The following is a 27,240-nucleotide window of genomic DNA, read 5'->3' as shown; positions in this document are numbered from 1 at the left end:
TGTCCCTCCGAGCCGACAGAATCAGAATGAGGTTTCCATCCAGCTATAATCAGGAGTGAGTGATGTTTAAAAGGAAAAATGAAATCAAAAGCTCCCGTTGACATAGGGAGCTGGGATGCATGACTGTGAACTATGCCAGTTCAACATGGCAGGCAAGAGACTTCCCTGGTGGTCCAGTGGTAAAGAATCTGTCTTCCAATGCAGGGGATGTGGGATAGATCCCCGGCCGGGGAACTAAGATCCCACAGGCCGTGGGGCAACTAAGCCCACACGCCACAACTACTGAGCTCGCGCACCTCAACGAAAGAGCTTGTGCACTTCAGTGAGAGAGTCCATGTGCTGCAAACTACAGAGTCCAAATGCTCTGGAGCCGGCCCGCCACAACTACAGAGCCCACGTGCCCTGGCATCTGCACACCGCAACTAGAGAGAGAAAACCTGCACGCCGCACCTAAACAGAAGCTCACGCACTGTAACTAGAGAGAAGCCCGCGTGCCGCCATGAAGAGACGCCGCCAAAAACAAACATAAAAACAAACGTGGCAGGCAAGAAATCTTTTCTCTTGCTTCAACCACCCACGAGGGCTCAGAACTCAGATATCAAGTCGAGATTTGATAAAAGCGGAAGGAATCTGAGGAGGCTGTGTAATCTTCCTCACCTTTAAGTCCCAGGTGGCTGTATGGCCAGCCCTGGGTTCTCAGCAGAGCCTTTGTTGGCATTTTCTCTCCTTTTCACTGTGTGAGTGACATGGTAATAATAACACATCATCCCCACTTCTTGCTAAGAGTCAGGAATGGAAAGGAATGGGGCAGATGGCCTCAGAGGATAGGAATTGGGGCCCCAATGGCCCCAATGAATAACTTCTTGGATATACACCCTTTGCAATGTGATGTATTGCTCTCCCACCAAGAGTTGGGGGGTGTATTGCCCCACCCCTTGAATATGGACTAGGCTCACTGCTTGCTTTGGCCAACAGGGGCCAAATTGAGGGTGTCCATTCCTAGGACTAGCCCTCCAGAGACCTGTGTGCTTCCTCTTTCTCCTAGAAGCCTGCTTCTTCCTTGTGAACAAGCTCAAGCTATCCTGTTGGAGGACAAGACTATATGGAGCAGAGCACAGTGGTCCCAGCCAAGGCCACCCTAGACCAGCCTACAGCCAGCCAACACCCAAACAGGAGAGCCACCCTACTGCCCCACAGCTTACCACAGATGCTTGAATGAGCTCAACTGAGACCAGGTAAAGCACACAGCTGAGTCTCACCAAAACTGCCAACCTGCTTCTTCCCTGCCTTGAATGTGGACGTGATGCTAGGAGCTCTAGCAACCATTCCGCAACCATGAGGTAAAGGCCAGGAATATTGCAGAGATGTCAGCCAGTGCCAACCAGTACCCACTCCAGACAGTTGGTCACATGAGAATGAATAAGCCCCTATTTGTTTAAGCCACCATGAGTTGGATTTTCTGTTACATGCCACTGACTGCATTCTAATACATCCTTCAAATGTTTCCCTGTTTCTGGGCTACATAAAACCCCACAAGAGGAATAGAGGACCCACACTTATTCCTTTTTCAGGAGTGAACACATGGGCTGCTGTGCCATCTCCAATGGAGAGGCTACCCTGCTGATGCAATTCTCACCTCCCAGTGAGAGGCCCAGTTTGCTCATTTCTCCCTTCCTGGAACAAATTCTACTCAGTTGTTGCCAGCCAAAGACAATAAAAAATGTTGCTAACTCATCCCTAATCCTGGGTCCTGGATCCCACCTGGACCCTGTTTGGCTCTTCTGCTTCGAATTTCCATGCCTTTAATGCACGCTGACCTCTGCTCTTCTGTGCACAGAAATCCTGTGACCCACTAGGCCAGGAAGGAGAGGGAGTGCCTTGTCTCAGGAATATCGATGGAGCCAAAACTCCCCAAAGGACAAGGGTCAGGCTTTCAGCCGCCCTTCATTTATCCCTTCCCTATGGAGCAACTGTTCTCACTTCCTACTTGGGGCCAACAGGGTGAGCCTTAGAGATGAACTGATTCTCCAGATGCTTCACTAGGAAACCTAAGCAGTTGAATGACAATTCACGGCAGAACTAGGTAAGTGTGGCCTGCAAGGCAGATACTGTGGGTGTCATGCCTGTGTCCCACACTTCACTGTGACCACCTATGATTTCCTGGTCACAGAAGTGTGTTCAACCCAAACGTAGGGCAAGCCAGTAGACCCAGAGAGCTCACAGCCCAGAAGGATTCCCCCTCCCAGCTCCCTTACTTCTTTGGTGGGCCAACTCTGAGGGGCATGTTCTTTTTTTTTTTTCTTTTTTCTTTTTCTCATTAGGTTTATTGTTAGCAACACTGGCATTATAGTTTGTAACTACTCTATGTATATTGATAAAGTGAAATATAAGTAAATATATAAGGTTTTAGGAACTATCTTATCTAAAATTCTCCCAGAAGCAGGTCTTGAGATAGAATTCAAGTAAGAGTAGTTGGAAAACACAAATAACACTGTTAAGGAATGGGAAATTAATACAGGGTAAAGAAGGCATCCCCTAAGGGCTGTGCTACTACACCAACTACCACATTAAGCCATTAAAGATTAATTCCATAAGAAAACTCTGAGAATGCATGCAAAATATATACCTCAGAATTGTCCAACACCTGCTTATGAGAGTCACTGATTGAGGGCTGCCCTCCAGGGATTGTGAGTTCATTGGCATTTCCAGTCTGTCATGTGTACAGGCAGCTCTCCACAGTAGCAGGAAAAAGAGCCTTAGTCACAGATACAGATACTAGCAGTTGTAAATGAGCAGGATTTCTGAGGGGCATGTTCTACTTGGCCTCCCAAAGTTCTCCAGAGAGATTAAGCAAGTGCTAGTTGCCCACAGCACAAACTTGTTTGCTAATCCAACATTTTTTCCCGTTTATTTTTCTCTTCTTTTTTTTTTTTTTTTAATTTTTATTGGAGTATAGTTGACTTACAGTGTTGTGTTAGTTTCAGGTATACAGCAAAGTGAATCAGTTATATATATGTATATACATATATATACACACAGTAAGTCCCCTACATACGAACGAGTTCCATTCTGAGAGTGCATTCATTAAGTCCAATTTTTTCATAAGTCCAGCAAAGTTAGCCTAGGTACCCAACTTTTACAGATAACGCCAGGCACGTGAACTAACTTATGTGACTGGACATGTGAACACACGTTCGCATCTTTGAAAGTTAGCAACTTGAAGGTTTGTATGCAGGGAGCTTAATGTGTGTGTATGTGTGTGTTTATATGTGTATATATGTGCATATATATATCCATTCTTTTTCAGATTCTTTTCCCATATAGGTTATTAGGTTATTACAGAGTATTGAGTAGAATTCCCTGTGCTCTACAGTAGGTCCTTATTAGTTACCTATTTTATATATAGTAGTGTGGATATGTTAATTCCAATCTCCTGCCCCCCACGTTTCCCCTTTGGTAACCATACGTTTGATTTTGAGATGTGAGTCTGTTTTACTGGCTGCCTCCTCTTCACTATCTGAGCCCTCTATTCCCCTATCTATGTTTCCTGGGATCTCCAAACAAACCACTGGCCCAGGGCTGGTTTAGGTTCTGGGCTGCAAAACCCAGAAACTGACCGGCTGGCTTCAGCATAAAAGGGGTTTTTAGGAAGCTCAGATAAACAACAAGAGGCCCGATGAGGGGGCTTGGAAAATGGGCGGGGACAATGCAGCGAGACCAACCCCATTGCAGGAGGCTGCCACGAAGGAATCTAGAGCCATACTTCATGGTTGAGTCACTTCCTCCATTTTCAAATTCTTGGGTGAGGAAGCACAGGACTGGTTGAGTTTAACTCACATGCCCTGACTACCAAGGAGTGGAGAGAGGAAGAAGTCCCCTCTTCAACTTTCAACTTATGAGTATGGGGTCTCATGGTCCAGCAGTATGATACACAAAGGGGGGTTCTCCCCACATTGGAAGAAGAGGTTGGCATTTGGGTCCCCAACTAATAAGAGCAAATGTTCTTTACAGTTAACTTGCCGGTCTATGGACCTGGGCCTGGAGAAGTAGTAATAATTATTATCATCATTATAATTATAGTTATTAGTCTTACAATAGCTAATATCATTGAGTACCTACTCTCTGCCAGTTTCTAAGTGTTTTACATATATTATCTCATTGAATCCTACCTTATGAGGTAGGTACAATTATTATTCCCATTTCACATATGAGGAAGCTGAGGTCCAAAGAAGTGCCACATCCCTTCCTCTTTCTTCAGACCATCCATTGGTAAATACCATTCATAAACCCAGTGTACCATGTGTCAGATACTAACTCATTAAACAACTCTACATGGGGGGGAGTATCATTATCCTGTTTTCCAGTTGAAGAAGCTAACATTCAGAGAGGTACAATCACTTGCCCAAGGTCACACAGCTTGTAAACAGTGGAGCTGGGTTTTAAATCTGTTCCAACTCCAAAGTCCATTGTCTTAATCATTGTGTGTGTATACAGGCTGCCCTCTCATTTAGAGTTGCCTGAACAAGAAATAGCTGTGTTGCAGAGCAGTGTTGCAACTTGAAGACTCTACTACCCAATTACCTTTCAGTGTAGGGCTCAGATTTGAAACCATAAGATATATCACTCCCAAGAAGAGGCCAACCAGAGTTGTACCTCAATTTCTGCTGCCCTAGTGGATCTCAAGTGAATTTCCTGTACATCATTGAGTAAAACCATCCCAAATGTACCCTCCACATTTCATGAAAATCTGCCCAGATGTTTTGGTATGATATAACCAGAACTTTATTTATGAAGAGATACATGATAATATGTGATGCCCATTTTCTTCATCTTTCTAAACATGCCCATAATCTTACACTTCTGATGTGAAATTTTGTTAAGGAGAGGAAAAAGGCCCAGGAAACTGAGCTATTCCCCAATGAGACCACCTAACCCATCATATCTTCGGCATAGATGGTAGGAAAGACCAAATGTTTCTCTCCTTCCTTTCTTTGCCAAACTTCCTGAGTGGGTTAGACTTATTGTTTACTTTTCTTTTCAATCAGAATTCCACTGCCAAGATTTCATGCATCCCCAACTTCCCTACAAACAACGCTCTTTTTCTCCCATTTTCAGGCATACCTCATTTTATTGTTCTGCTTCAGAGATGCTGCATTTTTTTACAAATTGAAGGTTTGTAGGAACCCTGCATTCAGCAAGTCTATTGGTGCCATTTTTCCAATAGCGTTTGCTCACTTCATGAGCAAATTCACATTTTGGTAATTCTCGCAATATTTCAAACTTTTTCATTAATAATAATAATTATTATATATATATATATTTTTTTGTTTTTTTGTTTTGCAGTACGCGGGCCTCTCACTGTTGTGGCCTCTCCCGTTGCGGAGCACAGGTTCCAGACGCGCAGGCTCAGCGGCCATGGCTCACAGGCCCAGCCGTTCCACGGCATGTGGGATCTTCCCAGACCCGTGCACGAACCCGTGTCCCCTGCATTGGCAGGTGGACTCTCAACCACTGCGCCACCAGGGAAGCCCCATATATATTATTATTAATATATTTGGTATAGGGATCTGTGATCAGTGATCTCTACAACTCACTAAAGGCTCAGATGACGGTTAGCATGTTTTAGCAATAAAATATTATTAAATTAAGGCATGTACATTTTTTAGATATAATGTATTGCACATTTAATAAACTATAAGATAGTGTAAACATAACTTTTATATGCACTGGGAAACCAAAAAGTTCGTGTGACTCGCTTTATTGTGCTATTCACTTTATTGTGGTGACCTGGAACCGAACCCACAATATCTCTGAGGCATGCCTGTACAAAGCCCCAAAGCCCCAGAGATTTTCTTTTCTCTTCTGTTGCAATCAACATAGCTGACTAAGGCATGTCTCTCTTCCTAACTACTTGTCTACCACACCTTCTGTTTCCTTCTCTGCGCTTCTTTCATCACTGAGGTCCCTAAGTGTGGGTGCCTCTCTGACCCCATGTTCCTGTCTGTTACATCATCATGCCTACAGGGCTCAGTCACTCTCAGATTTAACCAACTTTTTGTGGATGACTCAAATCTGGATAGGCCAGTCAAGCTTTAACTTTATCTACGTCTGTCTGCAAAGCAATATTTCTGCTTTAATGTCTTGCAGGGACCTCAACATGACTGAAATAAGTTCTTCCCACTAGAAGTACCCTGTGATCCTGCAATGGCACCACCATTACACCATCCAATAGTCAGTTGATTGTCATGTTCCAGAATGTTCTCTTTCTTGGTGAAATAGACCTTAAATCCATCTTTTCCTTCCTATTCCCATTATCCTAAGTGAGTCTCGAATCATCCCAGACTTAGAATCATCTCCATTCTAGGACTTACTCCATCACAATCAGGAATCTTCCTCCTCTTCCTCCTTTTCCCCCTTTTTTTCCTCCTCCCCCTTCCCCCATCCTCTTGGCTATATTTTATTGAGCCCCTACTATGTACTAATTATCCCATCTAATCTTCACCTCAGCCCAATGAGTTATTAATATGAGCCTCATTTAACAGATGAGTAAAACAAGGACTAGGTCGAATAAATCATTTCCCAAAGTCACACATTTTAGTGGCAGAGCCAAGATTTGAACTCACCTCTCCAAACTGATGTTTTATCTTACATGGGAGAGTTAAGTTATGGTTCTGAAGTCAGTGCACAAGGGAAAAATTGTATATACTCAAAAATGCCCTTGAAAAACTCTTAAATCATCCATAAGGGACAGTACACATGGTTTTGTGTGTTTAAGCCTGGGCAGTAATAGGTGTGTATAATATGTGATATAAAAGAATGAGAGTAGTATGGCGCATGTGACAGACACTGCTAACTATCACAGCCATTTCCTTCTCCTATCTTTCCTACAGGCAGAGCTAGACTCCCATAAAATAGCAAAAATGTTAGGTATTCATGTTTCTGGTCTTTCCTGAAGCTAGAAATGGTCATGTGACCCAGGTATGGCTAATAAGATGTAGGGGGAAGCCTGCTGGGAACTTATAGGAAAGATTTTTCTTCCTAGATTAAAAAGAGAAAAACCTCTAATGAAAGTTTTCTATTTCTGCCATTATTTTCCTGATTTTGGATGAGGCTGTGAGAGGAGGAGACGTGACAGCCATTTTGCAAGCTTGAGGCAAGAAATCCTGAAGTAAAAATTCAACACACTGAGGAAAGTGGAGTGGAAGATAGAAGGACATCACTGAGCTAATCCTGGTCCACTGATTTGTGGATTTCTAAGTCAGGTGACAAAAGCCTTTAATGTGAAAGCCCCCTTTAGTTGTCTCTTCTGTTACTTGCAGAAAAAAGCATTCCTAACTGATGTACTGGGATCTATGAAGAACATGTATCATGCTGGTTCCTTGGAAAAAGTTCACTAAATGGAACGACAGGTAGAAATAACCTCACTATTCAATTATTATATTCTTCCTTTTTCTTCTTATATGTGTGCCAATTGCATATCAATGATTTTGTGTAAGTTAAATTTGCATAGGATGTGATTCTGCTACACACTTCCCAGTTTCTGTTTTGAAAATATCCAGGGCTATTTCCTACCAGTATAAACTCCTCAGTCTAGTTTATGAAGACCTCCCAGTCTTATCCCTTCTGTCCATTCAATCTTATTAATATCCTGTAATCCCTGGAATACTAACATGAAGCAAGAGAAACAGCACCAGCCACATTTTAGTGCCCAGAGCAGGACTTAAGAGTCTTAGGTTTCCTTCCTGCCTCTGTCCCTGATGCCAGAGTTTCAGATCTTGAAATTCTGTGGGTGGCCTCCAAATGTGCCTGTGAGCAATGAAAACAAAACAACCCATGGCCTGTGTCTCTACAGTACCACCTAAAAAACGACTCCTGAAATCAAGGCTTCTTAGGGCTAAAGGGACTCTTCGGAGTAAAGTATTCAATACTCTTTAGCCCACAATGTTCTCCAAAAGAGGTTTACATGTAGGTGAGTTACACACTTAGAAAATGTACTCCAGCTGCCTGGTTCTGTGTGCAACCACACACAGCAGGCCTGAGAACACACCCCTGCTCAGGCCCTTCCCCTTCTGCACAAACTTGTTTATCTTTTGCCACTTTATTAATGCAAAGTAGCTAACAAAGCTGATTTTGAAGGAGTTTTAGTCCATTCAGAGCTATGACACAAAAGATACACCACAACTCCTGGAGTAGGACCAAAACCACGTGTAGGCATATTCCAGCCCCAGTATATGCAATAGTTAGGGCAACACTCCCAAATGCCCTCCAAAACTGCACCATCTCTTCTAGACCAGCTGTCATGCATGAGCACTCAGGCAGAGACTTCTCTGCCTTCAGATCAATTTCTTTCTCAGTGAAACTTCCTGCAAGATTGGTAGGTCATAAGTGCCACTGATTCACTCATTCAGTCAAAAACATTTATTGAGCACTTACTTACTGTGTGCCAGGCGCTATTCTAGGCACTGAGGAATACAACCTTGGGCAGAAGAAATGAAGTCCCTGCCCTCATGGTACTTGACCTAGTGGAGAAGATGGGCAAAAAATAAATAGGTAAAATATCCAGTTTGTCAGAAAGTGCTAAGTGTGTGGAACAAATATAAATAGAAGAAAGAGGACAGGAAGCATTGGGAGAGTGTTGAAATTGTAGACAAGGGGTCAGGGGACCCTGGAGTCAAGTCTTGAAGATAAGGGAATGGATGGAGCAGATATTTGGGGAAAGAGCATAACAGGCAGAAGAACCCGAAGTGCAAAGGCCCCGGGTTTTCAAACTTGTCTGAAGTGTTCAAAAAATAGACAGCAGGAGCCTGGTAAAGCTGAAGCCCAGTGAGCGAGGAGGAGGGTAGGGGGTGATGAGGTTGGGAGGTGATGTGGGCAGATTGTGCAGGTAGGTCCTCGTGGGCCATGCTGAGGACTTTGGATTCTCCACTGAGCAAGACAGAAACCACAGGAGGGATGTGAGCAGAAAAGTGATTTGATCTAATTTAGGTGCTAAAAGGATCCTTCTGGCTGCTTGTGATGATAACAGGCTGTGGGAAAGGAGGGCAGAAGCAGAGAGCCCTGGGCAGAGGCTGCTCTAACAAACCAGCCGAGAGATGATGACGGCTCAGCCCAGGGTGGTGGCAGTGGAGTTGGGATAAGTAGTGAATGCATATTAAAGATGGAACCTATAGAATTTGCAGAAGGATTGGCCATGGGGTGTGTGAGAGATGGAGGAGGCATCAAGATTTTTGACCAGAGCTCCTGGAAGGACAGAGCGGCTATTCACTGACAGGCGAAGACAGGGAGGGGCAATATTGGATGATCAGGAGTTTAGTTTTGGACATCTTGAGTGTGAGATGCCGCTGAGCTCCTCCCTCAAAGTGGGTACTTTGAGAGAGGTCCAGGCTGGAGATGTAAGTTTGGGAAACATCAACATAGAAGGAGTACTTAAACCCCTGAGGTTGGATGAGATCACCAAAGGGCTGAATATAACCAGAGAAGTCATGAAAATGGGTTCTTTCTTTTTCCTAAATGACCCCCCCCACCAGTTCCCCCTCCCCCCAGTTCTCAGCTTCACCCTTGTACTACACAACCCCGCTAAAGGTGAGGGACTTCTGTCTCTGGGTCAGGCCCAGGTTCTCAGAGAGAGGAGAGATTGTCCAGCTTCTGCAACCTCTGTCACAACACAGCATCTGCAGGTCCTATAGTTCCTCCCTGCATAAATCAAAGCACAGCGACTTTTCAGTTGGCAGCCTCTGCGTTGGCCCCAGGCACCCACTTGCTTCCCGTTCCATTGAGATTTCCTCTGCCCGCCAGGCAGCTACCTCCTGCCTTGGTGAGAAGAGAGAAGTCATTAGCCCTGAAAACTGTAGAAGCAGTGGCCAGATGCCTCTCTAGAGGCAGGCTGGCATTTGTCACAGCAATTCAAGAGGACAAGACCGTGATCAGCCCCCAAACCTGTGGAGAGATAGATGGCAAAGTCTTCTCCAGCCATACAGGGAAAATGGCCAAGAAGCTCAGTACAGAACAATATTACCTGGCCATCTGGCCCTCACTCAATCTTTCCCCACCCCAGTCGGGGGCGGAGGGAGAAAGGAGGACAACTTTTGATAATCAAGTGTGCTGGGCGCTGAGCAGGGTGCTGCAATCTCTAACCCATTAGGCTTCTGATTATTGCCGCTTGCATTGATTTGGGATCCTCTGAAAGCAGATCCAAGACAAAGATTCTTGGGAGGTGATCCATGGAGCTACAGGGGGTGAACTAGAAAGCAAAAAGTTGGTAAATGATGTATAATGAACGGCTTCATTGTGAGCAACTGGGATTCAATCCTGTTGAGGACCCTTTGAGAGGCTGTAGAACACACCTCTGAGTTTTCTCACTGAGCAATGGGAAAACCAGGGTATTTATACACTGACTCCCTTGCTCATTGGTTAAGGGCTGCTCCTGGGGGTGTTCAGTGTCTGTCACGTGGACTAAACAAATCGCCTTCTCCTGAGATTCTGGAGAAGGCTCTCCAGCACATATGCAGAACGGTGAGAGAACTGGAGGTGCAAAGAGGTGAGCTTGCATAGGAACTGCCCACCACAGTTGCAGGTAAACCCAAAGGTGAGCTGTACAAATAAGGAGTGGGGCACATGCAGCATCAACCACACTCCTCCAAAAGAATCTGTTTTAACTTTCCCTTTCCCATTTCTGAAGCACTCAGAAAGCTCCAGGGGCTCAGGTCACAGTATCTGCCACATATATTGCCTTCTTTATTCTCTACCACATCTCTAAGAGGTAGACACTCTCATTACTCTCCTTTTCCAGGTGAGAAAACCAAGATTCAGAGAGATTAACTCACATTCTTGAGTTCGTCACTGGCAGAGAGTCCCCTGACTTTGAAACCCAGGTCTTAGCCATCAGTCTATGCCAATCTACCATTTCTGGAAATCTGCCCAATTTTTTCTCCTGCCACAACGGAGCCCAAGATGGGGGAGAAAAGGAAGGATCCCTCTGACTTCCCTGAAAAACTTGACTTTAGGGAAATAGGACTCAAGAAAATGGATTCTGGATCCAGATCTACCTGAGTTCAAATCCTGGATCTACTATTTATGAGGTGGGTGACTCTGGGCAAGTTTTTAAAGTTCTTTGAGCCTCAGTTTCTTCATCTGTGAAATGGGGATAATAATGGTACTTAACTCAGAGGGCTGTAAGAATTGGCTGAGCATATAAACATGTACCGTATATCATGTTATAACTGCCTTGTAAGTTCTAGTTTGTCAATGTTGCCACTGTTGTTAATAACAGGTATTATGTTCATAAGGATACTGGGGTGGATATAGCTCTTTGCCTGAATTTAAGTTGGGCCCAGGGTTATCCGAGATTTAGGGATGTGTCCTAGCACAGCAGTTGAGATCCTGATCTGCCCTTTACTAACTGCAGGACCCTCATCTCTAAAAAAAGGCTTATGCAACTGAAATGTGATAATGCACATGAAATTGTTAATATAGTGCTGGCACACAGTAAGTGCTCAATAAACGATAAGAATAACAATCATGGCAGCCAGCATCATTATTATCACTGTTGCTGTTGTTACAAGATGGAGAACCAAGCTCCTGCTGCTAGGAAGTGAGGTGGTTCCTGATGGAACATGGTTCAGCCAATATCATGACAACCAAATGCTCTGAACAATAAAAAGATCAATGCCCTCTCAACGATAAAACTCTCTGAATGATAAAAAGCATTTGTGCCACAGTGGGGGATCCTTTTGGTACCAAGAGTGACTGATTCTCTGCTTGGGGAGGGGACGGATTAATGCAAAGAGACATTAAAATAAAACGCAGCTGGCATTTATAGGAGCCGTTCATTGGTCTCATGAGTTAGAATGCTACTTGTGTTTTATTGTTGCTGTTGTTGTTGTTGTTTGGAATGCTGTTTTTATTTGCAGGCAACTAAGAACAGCTGTGTAGGAGGTAAAGGAAAGAGGAGAAGCTGAGGAGTGACTACAAGTGCTGTTCAATTAATCGAAAAGGGAAGAGAGTGCGAGCGGTGGGTGACTTTGGCCAAGTCATTTTGACCCTTCTGGTCCTCAGTTTCTTCAACCATCTAAGAAAAAAGGGGGAATTGGAATTACTCTCTGAGGCACCCTATTTCTCTATAAAGGGACCACAGGCTGGGTAGTTGGGGGGACAAGAGAAAGAAAGAGAAGGCAAAGTTCTGATGGCAGAAACCAAGGGGTGGCAGTACTTATCTATACCACCCCTACTGCCCCCCAAACTGGGACTCCAAGGCTCCCTGATATAAACATACCTTCTGATTCTGGAATATTCCTGGTTATCCACCATCTCAATGTGACCTTGGGCAAATTACTTAGCCTTTCTGTGTCTTAACTCCCTGTGAGTAAAAAGGAGTTGGACCTGCCAGAGTCCACTGAGCCCTTACATTCAATGATGCTATGAAAACAAAGCTAACATCCGTTCCCTGATGGTCCCCAAGTAGCTGGGTCTTTTCCTCATTTCTGGACCTTCCAAAAAGGGACCTTTGTTTTTTACAGTCATAAAATGTCAGGGTAGGTAAAGACCCAGAGCTCATCTGCCCTTTGCCTGCCTTATCTGATGTCAGGGTACCTGTCATAGGCTCCTGGACTGTTTGACTATTTCTATCAATGCAATGGTCCCCATCTCCTTAAACAGCTTAGAAAATTCCCCAGAACACTCTGATTATCAAAAGTGTTACCACCTTCCAGTTTAGCAAGCATTTATTTTACTGAGCACCTACTATATGCCAGGTATGGTGCTAAGCCCATGAATAAAAAAAAACAATCATCTTCATTCCTACCCTGGTACTGTTTGCAGCCACTTTTCTTAACATGTACAAGTGTATTATCTGACCTCTTTGATGTTTACATATATTTGAACATTACAGTAAAAGCTCTGTCATCTCAGAAATATAGCCAACCTTCTGAAATCTTCCTCTTACACATTTTTAGTTTAATGATCAGAACTTCAAATACAACGGGAGGTTGCTTTAAAAGGGGTTGATCAATTACAAAGTTAGAACTTCTCTGGGGCCTTGAGCTACACAGAGCACACAAAAATCCATGGGTAAGATCTTTTCTACCAAATGTCACACAAAAGAAGGCCAAAACCTTGGTAATCCATGAAAAATGAATGGTGCTTTAACGCTGCGGTTTGCTTCAAAATGTGAGAACACAATGAGTTAATCAGAAAGTGCACATTCAAGTCATCTTTGTCTCAATGTCAAATTAATACACTTGAGTCCCCTCCCCCAAGAACATGAAATTAAGAGTTTACTGCATTTCTCCACCGCTGACATTGAGCAGAAGGCTAGGTTTGCAGGGCTTTTATTCTTCTCTCCCTGTTTCTAGCTTATAACCCAACAGGAGACTAAACCGCCCCTTGCAGTTTGAAGTAATAACATTTGAGTTATGTACCTGATTTGAAGGAGATAGAACCACCAGATAGTAAGGAAGAAGGGTTGATTACTGGAGAAGTAAGAGTAAAACAAGAGAAGGAAATGTGGGGAAAAATAAAGAAGGAAGGGAGAAGAGGTTAAGAAATGAATAGAATCTACAGTAGTGGCTCCTTGTGGCTTTTGACCCCCTGAGACTCTAATGAAAACTACAGACCAGAAAAATATACAAACACACAATTTTGGCATGCGATTTCAGAGGGTTCATGGATGTCATTACTTCCAAATCGGAAGCTATCTGTCTCAAATGAAGAATTTCTCCTCTAGAGGCCCAGCAGATATCAGGAAACTAGAAAAGAAAAGGCCACCTTGTTGTAATCAAGGAGCAGATACAAACATCCAAGTAGCAGACTGACTGACCTATTAAATGGTCGCCTTTCAACTTACTGATCACTTATTGAGACTTACTACATGCTCAACAGTATGTGAGCTTTCCTAGGTGTTTCAAGAACCATGTTATAAAAAGCCAGGTTTTCTTTAAAATTTAATTTAATTGTTTTTTATTGGGGTATAGTTGTTTTACAATGTTGTGTTAGTTTCTACTATACAGTGAAGTGGAGTTCCCTGTGCTATAAAGCAGGTTCTCATTAGTTATCTATTTTATGCATAGTAGTGTACATACGTCAATCCCAATCTCCCAGTTCATCCCACCCCTTCCTTCCTCCCTTGGTGTCCATATGTTTGTTCTCTACATCTGTGTCTCTATTTCTGCCTTGCAGACTGGTTCATCTGTACCATTTTTTCTAGATTCCACATATATGCATTAATATACCTTATTTGTTTTTCTCTTTCTGACTTACTTCACTCTGTATGACAGTCTCTACGTCCATCCACAGCTCTACAAATGAACTAATTTCATTCCTTTTTATGGCTGAGTAATATTCCATTACATATATGTACCACATCTTCTTTATCCATTCATCTGTCGATGGACATTTAGGTTGCTTCCATGACCTGGCTATTGTAAATAGTGCTGCAATGAACACTGGGGTGCATGTGTCTTTAAAAAACCAGGGGTTTTGGGACTTCCCTGGTGGCGCAGTGGTTAAGAATCCGCCTGCCAATGCAAGGGACACGGGTTCGAGCCCTGGTCTGGGAGGATCCCACATGCTGCAGAGCAACTAAGCCAGTGCGCCACAACTACTGAGCCTGTGCTCTAGAACCCAGGAGCCACAACTACTGAGCCCACGTGCCACAACTACTGAAGCCCACACGCCTAGAACCCTGTGCTCTGCAACAAGAGAAGCCCCTGCACCTCAATGAATTGTCCCTGCTCACCACAACTAGAGAAAGCCCATGCGCAGCAACAAAGACCCAACGCAACCAAAAATTAATTAATTAAAAAACCCAAAAAACCAAAAAAACAGGGGTTTTTAAGGCTCCTTCCCACCAGCAAGGTCAAGCCAGCTCCTGGCAACAAAAGTCAGCCCCAGGAAGCATAAATTGGTACAAACACTTTGCAGAGCAATTTGGCAATATCTAGTGAAGCTGGGGATACATACAGTACACAACTCAGCAATTCCACTCCTGGGTATATGCCCTAGAGAAATCCACATGCAAGACTGAGGAGACAGCTTGGTTCAAAATAGCACAAAACTGGAAACAACCCAAATGGACAAATACATGGTAGACTATTCATACCACAGAATACCATGCAGCAGTAAAAATGGATGAATGGGAATTATTCTTGTCAATCAGACTGACCTCATGTTGAATGTTAAAGGCAGTTTGTAGAAGAAAACATTTATAGAGAAACTTAAGGCATGCATAACAACACATATATACTTCTTATATACTTATGTAGTCAAAATGTAAAATAGGTACCATATATGTCTTATATTCTTACATAAAAGTGTAAATACACAAATGGAAATGATAAACACAAAATTCAGGAAAGTGTTTCTGGATGGAGAGAGAAAGGAATGGGGCCAGGGAAGGGAATGCAGGGACTTACACTGTATTACAAAGGTTTCATTTTTAAAAAAATTGTTATTGGAGTATAGCTGATTTACAATGTTGTGTTAGTTTCAGGTGTACAGCAAAGTGAATCAGCTATACATGTACATATATCCACTCTTTTTAAGATTCTTTTCCCATATAGGTCATTACAGAGTATAGGGTAGAGTTCCCTGTGCTATATATGAAGGTTTCATTTTGATGGCAGTTTGCCACCTCACCTCCCTGTCCTCACCTCCTCCACTCTTTCCCTCACCCACTCTGCTCCAGGCACGCTGGCCTCCTCACTGTTCATCAAACACACCAGACACAGTTCAGACTCAGGGCCTTTGCACTTGCTGTTCTCTGCCTGGCACTCTCCTCCTTCAGCCATCCTCATGGCTTTTTCACTCACCTCCTCTAGGTTTTCATTCAAATATCACCTTCCCAATGCAAGTCTTCCCTGGCTTCTAGCCCTCCTGCCCATAGTACATCCCATCCCTTCTCTGTTTTATTTTTTTCTCTGTAGCCCTCATCAACATCTAACACACTAGATATTTCATTCATTCATGCATTTTGTCTTTCTTCACCACTAGAATGTCAGTTCCACAAGAGGAGGGGCTTTTGTCTGTTTTGTTCACTGCTATGTCCCAGAGCCTGGCACACAGTAGTTGCCCAGTAAATACTCATTGAATGAATATTTGCATACACAGGCATTTGTTATATTATTCTCTACTTATTTTTGAATGTCTGATTATTATTACTTTTTTTTTTTTTTTTTTTTGCAGTATGCGGGCCTCTCACTGTTGTGGCCTCTCCCGTTGGGGAACACAGGCTCCGGACGCGCAGGCTCAGCGGCCATGGCTCACGGGCTCAGCCGCTCCACGGCATGTGGGATCTTCCCGGACCGGGGCACGAACCCGTGTCCCCTTCATCGGCAGGCGGACTCTCAACCACTGCGCCACCAGGGAAGCCCTGATTATTTTTATTATACATTTTTTAAACAACAACAACAAAGTCAACCACTGGGCTCTTGCACAGATGAGTTTCCTAGAGAGTGATAAGTGCCCAATGCCATAATATGTCCCAGGAACCTTCCAAGGTCCCAAGCCAAAGAAGTGTGGGCACAGCAAACAGAACCCCCTCAGTGAACACCCAAGCCTGCTAGAGCTAGCCCACAGTGCTCGCAACAGACCACTCAGATCTGAATGCCTCTAATGAAACAGCCCAATATGATACAGCCCAATATGATGCTTCTGTGAGAAGCAACATTGTTTTGAAACAACAGATATGTTCAAAACGTTAATTGTGAGAGCGCAGCCAACACAGCTTGGTTACTAAGACCCATGACATCTGCCAAGAGAGACAGGACCTGGAGCAGCAACAAACCCTAGAGGAGAAATAGGATCCCGTAGAACAGAACTATGACCGCATACAGGAGAACTGTGACCCCATGCAGGAGAACTATGAGGAAGGTCTCCCAATAAACAGGGGTCTTGGAAGAGAAGAAACAGACTTAGCTTGGGAGAGAGGAGTGGGTAAGCAAAGGAGCCAGAAATCATCACAAAATGGTAATGTCTAGACTGGGACCTGATAAAGGGCTTTGGGGTCTGTGACAAAGATTGGCTGGCTATCCACCAAATCCATTTCCGTTTCCTTCTAAGCACAGTCTGATGTTTCCCAGCTTCCCTGCAGCGATGTGTGGGCATGTGACTGAATTTTGGCCAAAGGCATATGAGTGAAAGAGGTTACATGCAGGGTCTCAGCCAGGCTCATACAACCTCCCAAATACCACCATCCATGCTCGTTTCTCTTCCACGGTTTGATGCAGACAAGCAGACCTGACCTGTGGGTCAACAATAAGGAACCACAATGTAGCAAGGGCCTGGGTCCCTCAAACACTGTGTGGAGGAAAGAAGCCTGCCAACAAGGAACAGCTGTTTTGGTCTTTCAGTGAGTGAGAAATAGACTGCTGTTGTGTTTAAATCATTACTTAGTTTTGGAATTTTTGTTATTGTTGTTATAGCAGCTAGTGTTACCTTATACAGGGTCCTTGGTGGAAAGTGCATACACATTCCCCTTTCAATTATGGTTCATTGTATCAGATCTGAAAACTCCTCAAAACTGCAGTAACTGCACCTTACTTAGACTGGTTTTGTCCATAATCCCATCACAATCTCTTGCACCCAGAAGTCCTCAGAAAACATTTACCAACTTAAAATAAAGGCAAGATATTCCCAAGCAAAGCAAAAGAACCACGCATGCACAACAGTTAAAAACTTGAGTTCTGGAATCACATAATCTCAGGTTCAAATCCCAGCTTCATCACTTACTAGCTGGGTGATCTCAAATAAGGTCCCTCTGTGCTTCAGATTCCTCAACGGTCACATGGGAATATTAATATTTCCTAATTCATTGGATGGTTGTGAGGATTAAATGAGAGAATGCACATAAAGCACTTTGGAAGCAGTCAATTCTAATAAGCTATTATTCTAATTGTAACAGAAAGCATCCGCTCTGATATGCAGCTGAGATGAGGATGTTGCTGGGAAGAAGGCACATACACATTGAAGAAAAACACGGGGGCTCAGCCTTCCTGAACCCAGCCTGGACCACAACAACCCTTAGGTTTCCAAAGTCCTCGTAATTCAATATAATTCTAAGAATCACAGCACAGGCCACTTACCCTGTTAGCACCACCACGAAGTCCATCACATTCCAACCATTCCTCAAGTAAGAGCCTTTATGGAAGGCAAACCCAAGGGCAATGATTTTAATTCCAGCCTCAAAACAAAAAATTCCAATGAAGTATGGTTCTGTGTCATCCTGGAAGGGAGAAAAGGTAAGGTCAGTGTCTTTAGCTTGGCAGAGGGTGGCATGAACAGGGAACCAGCCCACTCAGATAAGTTCACCCACTTCCCCTCACCTCTCCTGACCTTCCAGCACTCACTGCCCTCCACTGCATCCTGCCTGGAGTTACCCTGTCCAAAGGCTTTTGCAAGAGAAACAGAAACATGGAGAAGACACCTCCTTCTTTCCTTTTGGCCAACTTTACACACTACTTGGCCAAACAGAATTGTTTGTTTGGATGTGAGCTGTTTAGTAGGGCAGCCACATGTGGCTACTTAAATTTAAATGAAATAAAATGAAATATTCAGTTCTGCAGTCACACTAGCCACATATCCAGTGGCTACCATATTGGACAGTGCAGACGTAGGACATTTCTATCACTGCAGAAAGTTCTACAAGAAAGCACTTGTTTAGAATGTTTTCTTGTTACCTATATCATTCAGGCCCTTGTGCTTGGCCCCTGTGCACTGACCTCAACCCCAAATCTGACATTTGCGATGGTTCTAAGCTGGTATGCACCAGTATAGCTGTTCAGGTTGCTAAAATATTGGAATCAGTGCTTCTGCACTGGCTGGTAAACGGCCAATGTCCCAACTCCCAGCCCCCTGCCAGACCTCCTGCCAGATCTGGCTTCCAGCTGATAGTCTATAGTACTTGGAATTAAGCTATAAGCTCCGCTCCATCAGAGCCCCTACATGGATTTTTCCCCATGTGTTATGGCAATGTTTCTCAAGCTTCAATCATTTGCATTCTGCGTTCATGAGTCTTTCCATGCCAGCTTGCCACCAGTACTATTTGTTTACTATTCTTTCAACGGACTCTTTTTACTTAGCTTGATTGTAAGCAAAAACAAAAAAGTCCTGAAATCATAGTTTTTCTGGGCTAGTTATCTATTTTTAGGATATACATTATAATATGTAACTATTAAAATTTAAAAGCCTTGAGATCATTAATACTTCGTGGAGTAGGAATGAGTGGATTCTAACATCTCTCTCTCCCTACACTTGAGTTATGACAGCTGACTTTGAAATGGTGATGGAAAGGAGAGAGGTCTCCTTCTTGGCAGTGTCAGAATACCAGGAGGGGAAGCAGGGGGCTGGGGGATGGCTAGGGGCATCAAGAAAGATCTTAGTACTAGTTTACAGCTCTGCAGAGTTTCACCAAATCATCAACTGGATTTTGAATATCCCTCCAGAGATCATATTCATATATAGGAAACACTGTGGATAGAAGAACGAGCTAAATGACATCCCAAGCAAGAAACCAGGCAAAAGTCAGAATGTGGGACAATCCTTAGAGCAACTGGACTGGTTTCTGCAGAGTCAATGGCAGGAGGGAAAATAACTGCTTTAGATTAAAAGTCTTAAGCAACATAAAATCTAGACCATGTTTGGGTCTTGGTTCAAATGACCTGTAAAATGCCATTTCTGAAACAATCACAGATATTTGATTAGTGGCTGGGTCTTTGATGATTCCCAGGAACCACTGTTGTGCTGGGTGTAAACATCTCACTGGGGTGATGTAAGAAAGTGCCCATATTTATTTTTTTTTTTATTTTATTATTTTTTTTTTTTTTGCGTTACATGGGCTTCTCACCGTTGTGGCCTCTCCCGTTGCGGAGCACAGGCTCCGGACGCGCAGGCTCAACGGCCATGGCTCACGGGCCCAGCCGCTCCGCGGCACGTGGGATCCTCCCAGACCGGGGCACGAACCCGTGCCCCCTGCATCGGCAGGCGGACTCCCAACCACTGCGCCACCAGGGAAGCCCCATATTTATTTTTTGGCCGTGCCGCACGGCTTGCAGGATCTTAGTTCCCCAACCAGGAATTGAACACAGGTCACAGCAGTGAAAGCACCAAGTCCTAACCACTGGACCTCCAGGGAATTCCCAGAAAGTGCCCATATTTTTAGCAATGCAGACTTAAGTATATGGCAGTGAACTGACATTTTGTCTGGGATTTGCCTTAAAATACTTTGGCCAAGAAAGATAAACCAAGGAAATAAAAAGGGACAAAAAATATGAAATGAGGCAAAATCTTGACAGTTGTTGAATCTGAATGATGGACTCATGAGGGGTTCACAGTACTGTTCTCTGTGTATTTGTGCATGGTCAACATTTTTCACAAGAATTTTGTTTTGTTTTTACTTTTAAATTTTTATTTATTTATTTATTTATTTATTTAAATTTTTTTGGATGCGCCTTGGGGTGTTCAAGATCTTAGTTCCCCGACCAGGGATTGAACCCGAGCCCTGGCAGTGGAAGTGCCGAGTCCTAACCACTGGACGGCTAGGGAATTCCTAAGAATTTTGTTCTGAATGTGACTTTTCATGGACGAGGTGACCACTCTCACCTACCCACCTCCAGATTGACATGAGGTCCGCTGGGGGGTGAGAGTGGAGGATGGGCAGTGAGGGCATCTCTCTCCCCAGATTATTGTGTTCATGAAATTTAGGCTCCCCAGGTAGGGGGCCCACGATCCGGTTCTTGGTGCCAAGACGGAGAGCCCACTCTGTCCTCGGCTCCCATGGCCACACCAGTTTGCCACCAAAGCAAAGAAGAGACCTCCCCTAGAGAGATTTCACTCACCAGTCGTTCAGACATTGGGGTCTTGTCATCATCAGGTAGGTGTTGCTCCAGGGCGAGGACAATGCAGTTTGCTATGATGGTGGCTAAAATCATATATTCAAAGGGAGTATCACAGAATTAAGGAAAATCTTTCCAGCTTTGTGTAGGTTCAAAGTACAGTTGAGTGGAAGGTATAGAGATGTCCCATGTGCCCCTGTCCCCCACATAGGCACAGCCTCCCCTGTTATCAACATACCCCTCCAGAGTGGCACATTTGTTAAAATCGATGAACCTACATGGGCACATCATGATCACCCAAAGTCCATAGCTCACATGACGGTTCATTCTTGGTGTTGTACACTCCATGAGCCTGAGCAAACGTTTAATGACATGGATCCACCATTATAGCCTGATACAGAGTAGTTTCACTGCCCTGGAAACCTGGCAGATGACTTTGTAAGGAAAATGTGGATATTCTTCCTCTATTTCACCTCCAACCTTCACTGGACAAATATTAGTTCAGCACCTACTGTGTGGCAAGCCCTGTTCTGGGCACTAGGGACACAGCTACCCTTGTGGAGGAGAAGTGAGTAAGTGAGATACCACATTATACAGTATATTAAAAGATGGTGAATGCTATAGAGAGAAAAAGCAGGAAAGGAGACTGGTGGTTGCAATTTAAAATACAATAATCATACCAAATGTAAAAGAGATAGCTAGTGGGAAGCAGCCACATAGCACAGGGAGATCAGCTCAGTGCTTTGTGACCACCTAGAGGGGTGGGATAGGGAGGGTGGGAGAGAGATGCAAGAGGGAGGAGATATGTGGATATATGTATAGGTATACCTGATTCACTTTTGTTACACAGCAGAAACTAACATACCATTGTAAAGCACTTATACTCCAATAAAGATGTTAAGAAAATTATATTCTAAAGCTAAAAAAATACAGTAATCAGATCTGATATCAAAAGCAAGAGCAACAAAAGAAAAAAATAGATAAATTGGACTTGGCCAAAATTTAAAATTCTGTGAGCCAAAGGGCATTGTCAGTGAAGTGAAAAAACAAAAACAAAAGCAAAAAACCAACCAACAGAATGAGAGAAAGTACTTGCAAATCAGATATCTGGTAAGGGTCTGGTAACACAATATACAAAGAACACTTACAACTCAACAACAAAACAATAACCCAATTAAATAATAGGCAAAGGGCTTGAAGAGACATTTCTCCAAAGAGGATTAGGAAAATGCAAATCAAAACCACAATGAGGGCTTCCCTGGTGGCGCAGTGGTTGAGAGTCCGCCTGCCAATGCAGGGGACAAGGGTTCATGTCCCGGTCTGGGAGGATCCCACATGCCGTGGAGTGGGTAGGCCCGTGAGCCACGGCCACTGAGCCTGCGCGTCCGGAGCCTGTGCTCCGCAACGGGAGAGGCCACAACAGTGAGAGGCCCGCGTACCGCAAAAAAAACCAAAAAAACAAACAAAACCCACAATGAGATGCCACTTCACATCCACTAGGATGACTAGAAAGAAAAAAACAGAAAACAGTAAGTGTTGGTGAGAATGTGAGAAATTGGAACCACTGTACATTGCTGGTGGGAATGTAAAAACAGTGCTGCCACTGAGGAAAATAGTTTGATGGCTCCTCAAAAAGTTAAAACACAGAATTACCATATGATCCAGCAATTCCACTCCTAGTTATATACCCAAAGAATTGGAAAACCGGTACTCGGATACATGTTCACAGCATCAATAGTCACAATAGCCAAAAGGTGGAAAGAGCCCAGATGTTCATCAATGAATGAATAGTTAAACAAAATGTGGTATATCCATAGAATGGAATATTATTCAGCCATAAAAATGAAGTACTAACACATGCTACGATGTGGATGAACCTTGAAAACATTATGCTAAGTCAAAGAAGCCATACACAAAAGACCACATATTGTATGAATTCCATTGATATGAAATGTCTATAATGGGAAAATGTACAATCAGAAAGCAGATTGGTGGTTGTCCAGGGCTGGGGGAGGGGAAAACGGTAAGTAGATGCTTAATGTTTTGGAACTAGATAAAGGTGATAGCTGAACAACCTTCTGAATGTACTGAATGCTACTGAATTAGTCACTTAAAAATGGTTAGTACTGTTCTGTGAATTTCACCTCAATAAAAAATAATATGGTGGTGAGGGCAAGTCTCCGAGAAGCAGACCTTTCAAGGTCTGAGAGAGGGAAGGGATGGTCAGTCCATATGGCTATTTCCAGATGTACATTCCCTCTCTCTCTAGGCACAAACTCCTCTCTGCATCCTGGGAACTCTCCTCCAAGTTGACGAGGCTACCAGATAGTCCCACTGGAGGGTCTGCCCTTGCGGAGGGTCTGTCCTGCTCACTTCATATTAGGGCCTGATCTGCTGATCAGTCGGTAAACCAGAATATCCCTGTCTCCCTGCCAGATCTGCAGAAGCACCCTCAGGCCTATAGCCTTAGTAAACAAAGCTGGCAATTTCTTTCCTTTTCTTTTTTTAATTTAATTTTTAATTTTATATTAGAAGAGAACAAAAGAGGGAGAGAAGAAAAATGACCTACAAAAACAAATCCAAAACAATGAACAAAATGTCAGTAAGAACATACATATCAATAATTACCTTAAATGGAAAGGAAACTAACATAACAAAGCTGGCAATTTCTGAGAAGGAGGTTTAGGTGTGGAGAAATGGATGCTAGAGGGAGAAAGCCATAGGGTATTGGTTACTCTGGAGCAGGAGTTCCCAACTTCTGCACTACTCACATTTGTGGGTGATCATTCTCTGTGTGTGTGTGTGGGCGGGGGAGGGCTGTCCTGTATATAGTAGGGTGCTGAGCAGCATCCCTGGCCTCCACCCACTAGATGCCAGTAGCATCCTCCTCTCCAGTTATGACAACCAAAACTTATGACAACCAAAAGTCATGTGCAGATATTGCCAAGGATCCCCTGGGAACACAGAAATCCACTGTTTTGCAGAAAGATCAAATAGCATGTCTTGAACTTGGCCATGTTAAACTACTGCCCTCCTCCCAGCTTTCTCTCTTGCAAACTTAACTAGCCTCAGTCTCCTGTTTGGCCCTAGAGTTACATTTGGCATCTTGGAAGCTCTGTAAAAGCTAAGGGATCTTACAGGCTGGAGGAGGAGTTGGAGTGTATACCCACTTTCCAGGTGTGAAAACAAAGTCTGAAATAGAAAACCTGGGAGTAAGAGTCTAAGTAAGCCGGGAAAATCAGGTCTTCTTTGTCACCAGCTTCAGCCTTTGCCTCCAGCTGAAAGCAGCTGAGCCACGCTCCACGCACACTTTGAAAAGCGAATCCAAGACTCAGGGCAATTTGGGGAGTCAACAAAAACCATTCCTGCTGACGATCATCTCTGATTGGCTTCCTGCCTCCGAGCTGACAGTCATTAGAAGCACAGAGAACAAAGCTGGGCTGTGTTGCACAAATACTCCATTCTATCTCACCCTGCAGCCCAGAAAATAGGAGACAATATTTGTACACAAAGAAGCAATGCCAAGCCCTTCCCTGGCCTCCCCTCGCGGAGCCTTCTGAAGCCATGATTTGAATCCGATGATTTCACTTCCCTTCCCTGCCAACTAGCTCCCTGTTAGCTTCCGCGTGAAGCTGCCGCCTCACTTTTCAGGGCCCCCTGGCCTCCTGCCCCTAAACAGCTGGGACGTGACTTCCTCTGCATCAGATTCGAGCTGAGGTTCCAGGAAGAGTCCCAGAAGGCCAGGAGCAAGCGGCACTTTTATGGGCTGCATTATCAGGCGTTCAGTTGGCCGCTGTCACCTGGATTTCAGACCCAGAGCTCTTGGGTACGACAATGAAGCCTTAGTCAGCATGGGGGCCGACAGAAAGCAGCTGCCCACTCCCACCTTATTTCTTTTTCTTTTTTTTTTTTTGCGGTACGTGGGCCTCCCACCGCTGTGGCCTCCCCCGTCGCGGAGCACAGGCTCCGGGCGCGCAGGCTCAGCGGCCATGGCCCACGGGCCCAGCCACTCCGCGGCATGTGGGATCCTCCCGGACCGGGACACGAACCCGTGCTCCCTGCATCGGCAGGCGGACTCCCAACCACTGCGCCACCAGGGAAGCCCTTATTTCTTTTTCTTATGTTTTGTCAGACATGGGCACACTGGCTATCAAATGTCATCCCCCTCTCTCTGCACACACCCATGCACCCCGCCAGTATCCACAGACACACGCCAAATGGGTGCCTGCAACACTGACCTTACACCCTTGCTACTCAACGTGTGGTCCACGAACCAACAGTATAGGCAACACCCATTAGAAAAGCAGAATGTCAGGCCCCACGGTGACCTGCTGAGTCAGAACATGCATTTGAGCAAGATCTCCAGGGGCCCTGTGTGCACACTGAAGTTTGGGAAGTGCTGCCTTAGATCAATTTCAGGGGGAGGAGGACCCCAGGTAATTGTGGCTTTGAGTCATCCAGAAAGAAGTGGGGGCTTGCCTTTTTCCTCCAAGTCTTCTCCTCCATGTTCTGACCCCAGGAGGAGAATTCAGGAGGCCTGGACCAGTCTTCTGCCTCCACTGAAGGGGGCTGAAAAGAAACCCAAGATCTTGATGGAACAAGAGCACGTTGGGATGAGACAAATAAGCAGCAAAGAAAATTCTGGCTTACTGCACATGGAAATATTCACAGCCCTCCCATGGTTACCATCTCACTCAGAAGAAAAGTCAAAGTCCTCCCATCAGCCAGCAAGGTCCTGCATGACCGGCCCCCATCACCTCCCCGCCCTCATCTCCTCCATTCTCCCCCTCGTTCACTCAGCTGCAGCCCCACTGGCCTTCTCCATCTTTCTCAAACACGTGAGGCACATTCTACTGCCAGGGCCTTTGCACCTGCAATTCTCTCCCCTAGAATGCTCTTCCCCCCACACCCCCAGAGGCCCACATGGTTCCCTCCCTCACTTCCTCTAAGTCTTTTCTCAAAGGTCATTTCCTCAGTGAGGCTTTTACCCCCTTTCCCTACTTTTTTTTTTTCCTTGACCCTTGTCCCCAAACGTCTGCTATGTTTTTCTCCTTTATCTGGTTCACTGTTTCTCTCACCTATTAGACTATAAGCTCTGTGCAAGCAGGGATTTTTGTCTGCTTTGTTCTCAGCACCTAAGAGGAGATCTGTTACAGAGTAGGTGCTCAGTAAACACCTGTGGAAGGAAGGAGGGGTGAGTGGGTCTTGCTTTCCACATCTCTCCCCTCACCTTATCATGTGCCAAGTCTCCGTGGGCACACTAAAGATACAACCGGCTCCTTGAAATATGCAGTGATGTGGCTGGTGCCCAGACGCAAAGGTAGGGTACTGAGTTCTTGGCACAGGAGTTTCTCTCCCCCAAGCAGAAGTCAAAGGTAGTCCAGGCAGGGGGAGATGAGGCTTTCTCAGCCCAACCCTGAATCGTGCCTGATCCTCCCAATTTAGAAAGCCTGGGTTCTAACTCACAGCTGCGGTGAGCAATGCCTCTGCTAGCTGAGCTGAGTCTTCCCGCTCCCTGATTGGTTCAGGGAGAAAGCACCTGTGTCAGTGGTATCCAGAATAATCAGCCAGCCAAAGAGGCCAAGGAAGGGGGGTGGTGGATGAAAGGAGAGAAGCATCCCTGGTGGGAGGAAAAGCTGTCTCCTGAAATGGCTCATGGAAGTCAGGCTAGCAAACAGCCCTGCAGGCAAGTGCAGATACACAAAGCTTCCCCCACAATTAGATTGATCAGGACCCACAGAGGCCCCAGAGAGGGGCTGTGTGTGACACTGGAAACGACCAAGTGATTTCTTTGCAGGGAAGAAGAAAGGCTGCATCTGTGAACAGGAGCTGCTCTTGGGATCCAGAACATCAAGGAAAATCAATTTGTAAAGTTGGCATGGCTGATGGTTCCAGCCCCTTAGCAAGACCCTGCAGAATGTCCAAATAATTCATCCTTCTCTTTGTGGTACCCCCCGCCATTCCCATCTCATTTCAAGCCTCCTGTGGTTGGTGTGAAAAATCAGATCAGGTTTGTTAACTCATCAAGGTCTTGACACTACCATGGGGGCTGCCTGATGGGTGTGTTCTGAGGAAACACATACTTCAGTGAGTCAACCAAGCAGTTGAGCTTATGGGGAGAAGCCAAGTAGGTCTTATTTTCATGTTAGTTCCATGCTCGTCACAATTACCAGGAGAAGAGTAGGGGGTACCAGGGCCCTGAATGTATGGGTGTAGGACATATTCCTTGCTCTGCTAAACATGCCACAATTTAACTCGGCAATAAGATCAACTATTATGGGGCCATAACAGGCACAACAACATAATTACAGCTGCCATTTACTGAGTGCTTCGTTGGGCAGACACCAAGCTAAGCACTCATTGTTTCAGTTAATTCCTTGCAACAATTCTACAAGGTAGGTTCTATTGCAAGCCCCAT

General features: G+C 44.6%; 1 protein-coding gene across 4 annotated transcripts in view; it reads right to left on the bottom strand.

Annotated features, from left to right (window-relative positions):
- Nucleotides 1-27,240, bottom strand: part of CACNA1A (calcium voltage-gated channel subunit alpha1 A) — a gene marked incomplete at both ends in the record, with an annotated part of 321,342 nt that overhangs the window by 176,674 nt on the left and 117,428 nt on the right. For 3 of the 4 annotated variants that reach the window (XM_079702108.1, XM_079702110.1, XM_079702111.1), the window contains 2 exons: nucleotides 18,075-18,214; nucleotides 20,826-20,931. In XM_079702108.1, the coding sequence (XP_079558234.1) occupies nucleotides 18,075-18,214; nucleotides 20,826-20,931 (246 nt within the window). The remainder of the gene's footprint in view (nucleotides 1-18,074; nucleotides 18,215-20,825; nucleotides 20,932-27,240) is intronic. The other variant, XM_079702109.1, reaches the window with a different exon arrangement.

The sequence above is a fragment of the Hyperoodon ampullatus genome (assembly GCF_949752795.1).
Source record: "Hyperoodon ampullatus genome assembly, chromosome: 4".
NCBI classification, from domain to species: Eukaryota; Metazoa; Chordata; class Mammalia; order Artiodactyla; family Ziphiidae; genus Hyperoodon; species Hyperoodon ampullatus.
This window is presented reverse-complemented; position numbering and strand designations above follow the sequence as displayed.